This window comes from Alligator sinensis, unplaced genomic scaffold (assembly GCF_000455745.1).
Source record: "Alligator sinensis unplaced genomic scaffold, ASM45574v1 scaffold72_1, whole genome shotgun sequence".
Lineage (NCBI taxonomy): Eukaryota > Metazoa > Chordata > Crocodylia > Alligatoridae > Alligator > Alligator sinensis.
Genome location: NW_005842547.1, coordinates 449,399 through 458,239, shown reverse-complemented (window position 1 = coordinate 458,239; position 8,841 = coordinate 449,399). Strand labels below are relative to the sequence as shown.

Below are 8,841 nucleotides of genomic sequence, written 5' to 3'. Positions count from 1 at the left end.
GGGGGGGATGACACAACATCAAAAGTGTTTTGAAACTTCGTTTTCCATTGATGGACAATTCCCAACAAGCTCAAACTGTTAACAAAGAAAAGGCTTTGGTTTAAATGGTAAATGAAATTATGAACATAAAGTGAATACAATACGCTTAGGAAACTTTCAGGTCTCTCTCATTTAAATGTGCCTTTCTTTTTTTTTTTCTTGTTTGTTCTGTATGAGCTGTCCATGGGAAATGTTTCCCAAGACAAAGGAATTAGGAATCAACAAAGGCTTAGTTTGTACAAAAGGGCAACTGAACTCTCTGAGCCAGCCAAACTGAACACATTTCAGAGGCTAATCATATTTCATTTACTGCCTATATTCCTTACCATGAAAAGAAAGCAAATAGTATAGGTGGTCTGGGACAAAATTTTCAAACAGTGGTGGAAAAGGATCTAAATCCATATTAAATCCATTATAAAATAGGCATCTCAATTTTCAGAGGAGCGGATAGTTTCCATTTTAATCTATGTTAGTGGGAGCACTAGGTATCTCCATACACCTACGAACAAATTCACATCTTTAGATTCCTAACAATAGAAGCATGATAGGTATTCAATCTGTAGAACTCCCCATTTTTAAATACACTTTTAAAAAAAATCTAGGACGGCAGTAAAGAAGAAAAAGCCACATTTCTGTCAGATATCCTATTAAATTAAAATAATGGCTGATTGATATATTTAATTAAGGCATTTGGCAAACCAGATTCAGTAAGGCAAAAGGCATTTGTCAAACCAGATTTAGTAATTTTCAGATACAGGTGCCTATATATCCCATTATCAAATTTGTTTTGACTTTGGAGACACCCTGTGACATGTAGAAGGAATATATGTCATTAAATGTTTGTCTCATGATCAGGGCTTCACATGAATTCAAAGCCACTGCTATATTTCTAAAATGCATTTTTTTCAAGCCCACTGCTAACAAAACTCATACGGAACAAATATATGTTTTGTTTCTTCAATACTCAGCTTTTCTAGCAAGTGACGTCTGGAATAAGAAGAGTTAAAATCCTTCTCATCTTTTATAAATTGCGCACCACATATTAACACATCTATACATATCTATAAATAATGTGGCTGTAGGAAGCTCAGAATCCTGCCCTGGTACTGCTCTATTCAGAAAGTATCAGTAGTACCTTCAGCAGTACCTGTTTTACTTAAGTGCATAATTATGGTTAATGTTTTCTTGCAATTGATAACAATTAGGAGTCTACCTCTCCTTTGCTGTCATAGGGCTACTGGACACTATTTCTGAGAGCCAAGAATAGTAAGTGGTAAAAGAAGACTGCAGATCCCACCTCAGCATAAGTAGGTGCATTTATCTTAGCAGCCAGGTAAGCTACAGAGTTTTTTATGATATCTACTACAGACCCTATATCAGTGGTACTTAACCTACATCCCATGGACTGAATCTGGACTGTAGAGCTGTGTCCTACAGTCCATGGGACTCCCCACAAGTCCAGAAATTTGGCAGGGCCGAGACAGCAGTATTTACTGCCATGGCTCTGGGCAATTAAAGCTCCCAGAGCAATTAACACTGCCACTGCTCCCTTGCTGTCAAATTTCTGGACCTGTGGGGAGCCCCATAGGCTGGATTATGTGGCCCTGGGCATATTTGCAAGAGAAATTTACTGTGGTGCTGACTAATTAGCTCTTCAGTAAAGCATCATCATCTACATTTCCGGTGCTATTAGGCTGGAGTACATGAATTAACTGCACCATAGGATAGTACCACCCAACACAAGTACTATCCTATGGTGCAGTTTACTGTGCCATAATGCACGTGTAGACACTGACCAGGGCTGGGAAGGGCACAAAGGTGCAACAGCATGGGGCTGACTGCCAGCTAGACCTGCACTGTTGTAGTCTGGTGCCTCAGCTAATCCCTCCACAGCATGTTGAGCCAGGTTGTAGTAAATGCAGCCTGGCAGGCTAACCCCCAGGGGCTCCCTGCCAGCCAGGGCTAGTCCACCCTGGCTCAACATGCTGCAATCCCAGGTACATGTGTAAATGCTGTGCCCGGGAGCAATAAACTCTGGCAAGAACTGTGTCCAAGTTTAATATATCAAATTAATTTCACTTGTAGGCTCACCCCTTTGTGCACTGGATTGTGCTGATGTGTGGCATTGAACTAGCATGAAGGACTGGGTCACAGTCAGCTCCAGTCTTCAGAGCCAACATGATGGATCACATCAGCGGTACAACACTAATCATTCAGCACATGGGGCCAGACAGGTTTAGTATCACTTCCCTAAACCTAAGGAAGAGTAAAGGTTGTACTATGTATAGTAAATCAATCTATTTCACTTTTTGCAAATTAGTAACCTCTTGTTAGAAGAGTATACGAAGTCTTTGGGTTGTGGAAAAGAGTCTTTGCTTTTTATCACTGAACAAATCTGAATTGGTTATAGTGAACACAGCACACACTGCATGGTTTAGTAAATAACATCCCAGTCAATGCTATTCTACACTCTGGGCCCACCTACACATGCCCCTGACTGCACAGTTGGTACTCTGCTCAGCTAAAGCAAGTACTAAATGACTGCACAGTACCCACTGGTACTTCACAGTCCCAATGGCGCACAGGTCATTTTCAACCCTACCGCACAGTAGCAACGAACTACTGAGCAGTAGTCGATTGCTGCTGAGCAGTAGCGGCTGCGACACTACATCGTGTCACCATAGACTCTCATGTAGATTCACCCTGTATTATGGTAGCTTGTCAGATTTAACTTTAGTTGCACCTATTTGAGTGGTGAATTATATATATATATATTAAACTTTTCTTTTATATTCCGACTTACTTAACTATTGCTTAATTTTTTGTATAGCCTCATTATTTTTTAAACTTTTCTTCCTCCTGTATCTGCATGGTCAGCCATAGCCTTGAGTTCACTCTCATATTGTTTATTTCCTATCTTATCGAAGAGAGAAAGGCAGCTTATGTTTTAACATTATCAACATAGGCATATATAATGTAAGCCTTGTTACTAGGTCAGATTAACTGAATTTAGAATTAGCCAAGAAAGTCAGAAGGATGACATGATTGGATATGTTAAAGAAGGGTGATAACAGGGGACCAATTGGATAATCCCAGTTGCAGAGACCTTGGAATTTCCAGAGCTGATGGACAGACCAAATTAAGAGTCTGAGGCATGCCCAAATTAAGACACCGATAAAAGACCAAATTAAGATGTGTGCATGTGATGGGTTTGTTGTAACAAAGGAATATGCTGGAAGGATATAGCATTCTAACAGGATGAACAATATGATGATCACAGGGAAACTAATCAATGGTACCCAGAAATGAAGAGTCATCAGAAGAGTAAAATGAAAGAAAAAGCATAAAAGGCGGGTAACAAGGAAGTTGGGTGTGTGTTGTTCTCCAACAACATTCAGACTGAAACATCACCCAGAGATGACCACCCTTTACTTTCAGGAACAGATTTGCCACCAATTCTGTAGTATAGTTACAGCTGCGATAGGATGAGACCATTGAACTGTTTTTTCTCCCTCTATATATAGAAATTATTAAGATAACATTTAATGTATTAATTAAAGTTAGATTTTAGTTAAGCTGAACTGTATGAGGCATATTCCACATTAAACTCTGGGTTGATTATGTTTTGCTTAGCACCATGGGTGTGTAACAGCGGGCATGCATCTACACACGACACTATTTTGTCTTGCTATACTGATGTAATGTCCAAGCAAAAACTGTAATCCCCAGCTATGTCGCCATAGAGACACATTATAATACATTGCTACAGCAGTATAGTGTCTAAAAATAACCGTGCGCTGTGTGCAGAGTACAGTATGGACATACTGTTATGGACTGTTACTGTGCTGTCTTTTAGTACTTCCAAAAGAAAGTACTAACTGATGGTGCAGTAACAATGGTGCAAAAGCAGCACATGTAGATGTGCCCAGTAAGTGTTAACCTGTCAAAGTAAAAAGGTTACCTGTCTATATATTTATATCTTGTTCATCACAATGGGTGATGAATTCAACAAAAAATAAAAAAAGAATTGAGTATGCTACAGAATCAGCCTGTCAAGACAAACAGTTCAAGGAGATATCACGTGAGAAGTACCTTCCATTCACTAGTAGTTTAACATATTGTAATGTGAATGTAATGTGTGTAAGAATAGGAGGAACCAGGGGGTAGCCTGTAGAGCTGTGCTGACCACTAATTTGGACCATAACTCCCTGAAACACAGGGACTGGAGGGGCAAGGGAAAAAGGAAAAGGAAGCTTGAGGCTGGAATAAGGCAAGAGAGAGCAGCGTGCAAGTAGAGTCTAGCCAGTTTTACGTAGAGCATACAGTGGAGCTGGAGATCTCACTGGCTTGGTCAGCCAGGACTGTGGACTTAAGAATCTGGACTCAGACTTAGGGGAAGCTCCAGGCAGCTGTTTCAGCACTCTAGGGACTAAAGGCTTGTTTGGAGACTCCTCCAGAGGTATGGGGGAGGAAATCAAGGTGCTAAGTATATGTTATCACAGTATTGATATTTATCTTTTACCTGTTCCCTTCCATGATGACCCTAGTGACCAGTGACAGGCCAGTGTTGATCAAGCTCTAAGAGCCCTCCCTTATGTTTTCAGCTACCATGCCTTGAGGTACTGGGTTGACCTTAGAAAAGGAAGCTGCCCAAGGGTCCTAGAGTGAGCCTCAATTTATCTTTCTTTCAGCACATTCCAGTGATCTCAATAAATCCCCCATGTCATGTGGAGCTTTCTTTACCCATATTTGCCCCCAGAACATGCATTTCCTTGTGGGCTACTCACAGCCACCAACCTCTTCTACAGCTGTGCCCATGCCTCGCAGCTGTTAACCATGACATATCTCAGTGGGGCATTCAGCTGCAATGTTCTCATGTCTTCCAGTCTCTCTACCTTTCCTAATGTCTGTCTTTCTTGGGTGATGGGCTCCTGGCCCTCATCTCTGCTCCTCTCACAATTTGAGAAATGAAAGAAGCTAAAAGTGTAATTTCTTTCATTTTGTGGAGTCTCAGAACAGCAGAGACTCCCCGTGCCTGAAGAAGGGTGACTGCACCTGAAAACTTGCCAAGAATTTTTTTTTCTAATTACTCAGTTGGTCTAATAAAAGATATCACATCTACTCAAAGAATTCTGGCTGCCTGCCTATGTCCTTAGACCAACATGGCTACAACCAAAAAACCCTGCAATCATGAAAGTGTTTTTATATATCACATACTCCCTACCTTACTTCAATTGAGATATTCAATATTTTAGTGCAACAAACATAAAATCAAATAATAATAAACAGCATATTCATATACTTCATATTCCTTCCCAGTTAGTGGTCTGAATCTGACTTATACTGAATTAGAAAAAATACTTTGCATAATGTTACAGTGTAATAAGTGTGCCAGATTCTGCCTTTTGTTTGTGCTATAGTTATTCAGAATTATGTACCCTTAGGAAACAACACTGTTTAAACCTACATTTATCGTGTGTGGAAATAAAATTAAAGGAAGTGAAATAGTACAATAACTCTGGAATAAAAATATAAAAATTTAAAAAATGAAGCTTTCCTCTGTTTTTTTTCTCTCTCTCCATTTTAAGGTTCCTAAATGATGAAAATGTGCAATGTATATTTACAAAATCATAATTCCAATAGATAATTTACAACAATCCATTATGATATTTACCCCCCCCCCCCCCCACACACACACATTTTACAGGCCAGAAAGAAGGTTTCTGTTTCTAAGGTGACAAAAGTATGAAATATTTTCAATGCCTTTCAGATCTTACCAATTCATGGTTTCTCTTATATTCTATATTTATCCTTAGAATACTTTGAAGCTAAGATATCATAGCTTCCTTTTTCCAGTATTCAGTTGTTTGAAAAGAGAGAGAGATTTAAAGGCATACCTTTTCTGGATCTATTGTTGTGATAACCCACACACAGTGTGCATTGTCTTCATACTGAACTGGGTAATTAGGTGATGTGATAATTCCACTTGGTCCACGCAGGTTGGAACCACATGTTCTAGCTAGAAGACCAACATAAAAAGTAAATTAGATTTTGCCCTGCAAAGTAAATTTGGAGAAATTATTTTCAAAATTGCTTTATTATTAATAACCTATTGTAAAATAATGAATGTTAATATATACTCTATAATAAGCTGCTTCTGAAAAAAAATAGCTAGAACCATGAAATTCCTTGAACATTGCTTGAAGTAAAAAAGGTAAAAGTACTTATCTGTAAAAACACAACAAAAAACTTATCTTTTAACAGCAAGCACCAACAAATACATATCTTTATTCTTAGGTGAATTACTAGCATTACATTATATTTTTGGAGACTTTTGTTCCAAGAAGGCCACATAGGAAAGGAAAGTGCTGTCATTGCCCACTGTGCAATACAGATGGCCCTTCATGATTGTTCTACTAGGTTCTGGGCAAGAGAGAAGAAAAGTTGGAATATGAATGTACTGCTCCATGTAACCTAGATTTTCATGGTCTCCCAGCCTCTCCACCCCCACCCCGCCAATGAGAGGGGAGTGAAAAAAAGACAGTAGCCTCAGATATGAGAGACTTGTATTTAATTCTGTGTTCCAACACAGACCTCCGCTATTCTTGGGTAAACTCAAAAATCAATTCAGGATTTTTTCAAAATTTCCTAAATGACTTGGGCACAAATAAGTCTAATTTTTGAGAGTGTCTATGATCAATTTTTTCAGAGACTCCTAAAACAGCTATGTACAGAATATTCAGTGAAACCAATGGAAGCTAGGTACCTAGGTTAAGTGGGATTTTTATACATGCCCAGGAATTTACCCTCCCAGAGAAGAGCCATAATCAGCATGCTACAGAAGCACTTTTCTCTTGCTTGTGCTTCTTCTGGCTTCATGACTCTTGCTATCCTCCTGCCTCTACCCCACCTCCACCCGCACAGCTCCTACTCCTGTTTCCAAAGTGCTTGACTTTAAGAGGAAGAGTAGAGAGTGCCCTCACATTAATTTGAGTAATAGATTAATTTTTAGTGCACTTTCCTGGGAAGTGAAATGTAGGTTTAAATCCTTGTCAGGCTGAGGAGGGCCTAAAATCTGTGCACTCTATTTCCTGGGTAACTCCTCCAAACATAAGTTATTGGTCAAAAGTAGATGACGCTTATATGTATAGGTAGTTTATAAAAATATGAATATTAGCAAGCTGTCTAAGCTTCCTGGGTTTAAAAACAGAAGTGGTCAGATTTAACTGTACCACGATAGGACTGCTATGAACAATAGTATGAAACAGAAAGAAAAACCACAGGTAGCAGTTTGGTATATGCCCACTGTACCATGAACTGTGGTTTTTTTAATTACTAAAAATAATAAATGTAGAATCATCAAGTTTTAACTATCAAAATTTTGGTCCCAGAGTCTAGTAAACGTAGTCATAAAAACTAATTGTGGCTCAATTGCCTTGAATAGCAAAAAATTAACATTTGTTGTAGCCTTGCTTACATTGTAGCATATCTTCTTCAGAATTCTAGCTACATTTTGGTTTTACCCCAAAGGGGATAAAGCTTGTTGTGCATGAGAAAATTCATTAACTTAGCCAAAAATTGCTTAATTGTCATATACATATACATATGACAAGCAATTTTTGGCTAAGTTAATGGATTTTCTTATGCTTATATATAACAAGCTTTATTCACAACAAATTTCAGCTAAGTTAATATACATATATTTGGACCCAAAGTTATCTCATGTCTCTTCCAGCCTCTCTACCTTTTCAAATCTCTGCCCTTCTTGGCAGAGGTATATTTCTAAATTAAAATGTATATGCAAATTCTATATTTAAAATTCTAGATTTTTTTTCATGTGCCTCAAGCTTTAGAAATGTGCACCTTTAAAATCAAACTACCGTGGTAATTAGAAAAGTTGTGAGTTACATTTAATTATAAAATAAAATAAGGAAATAAACTCAGGGGCAGATTGTATCTTTTAGTTACTGCTTATCATTTGAGGAAGTGATAATTTGTATCTGCAGTTTAGCTCCTGCAGCAGGCACCCAGGGGAAAGCATGTCATGCCCTTTCTCACAAGAGTGGAGTTGTATGTCTTGCCTTAGAGCCAAACAGTTCCACTATCTGATAAAGGGGGAAGAGTGGGCCAAGTGTCATGTCTTCCTGATCTTTCTGGGACAGCATACAATCTAGCTGTATATGAATTCATAAAAATAACAAAAGAGCACAGTCTGAAGTCAAAACTATGCCTGGAGGCCTGCTTAAAACCCAAGCCAATGCAAAATGCCACCGCTTACATATTAAGCAGATTCTTGTCGCAGGTGCATTATTCCAATGGTATTAAACCTACAGAAAGTACCACTATAATCTGGGACAGAAGTTCAATAAACCAGTTTAACCTAAATAAGTTAAGTCTGATACTACATCCACCAAGGTCTATCTTAAACTGGGTTTGGCCATTTTGAAAGGAGTCTATGTGCACTGAACTTCTCTTCTGTTACAGGTTTAAACTGGTTACAAAAAACTTATACCAGTGTATGTATAATTTCTGTCCTCAGCCTAGACTGGAACAGATAGTAGCCTAGATTCTTTACTATAAATAGGATTTAGCTGCAGACCAGATGTTCTTCATGACAGTTCAACAACTTTGAAAAATCACTGCCTGCATTTGTCAGCCATGATTCACATTCATTCACTTCTCAGACTCAGGGAAAAACTCCATCTTCCTCTCCCAGACTTTAGAGGATGGCATGGGCTGAGGATTGCAAATACTTATGTTTATCTTAGTTTTGTCCCAGGCAATGGACATCTATGTGGCAAA

General features: G+C 38.6%; 1 protein-coding gene across 1 annotated transcript in view; it reads right to left on the bottom strand.

Moving 5' to 3' along the window:
* The window catches only part of LOC102386534 (CUB and sushi domain-containing protein 1), a 796,348-nt gene that overhangs the window by 601,214 nt on the left and 186,293 nt on the right, over positions 1-8,841 (bottom strand). The window contains exon 6 of the mRNA XM_006032113.1: positions 5,937-6,058. Within this exon, the coding sequence (XP_006032175.1) occupies positions 5,937-6,058 (122 nt within the window). The remainder of the gene's footprint in view (positions 1-5,936; positions 6,059-8,841) is intronic.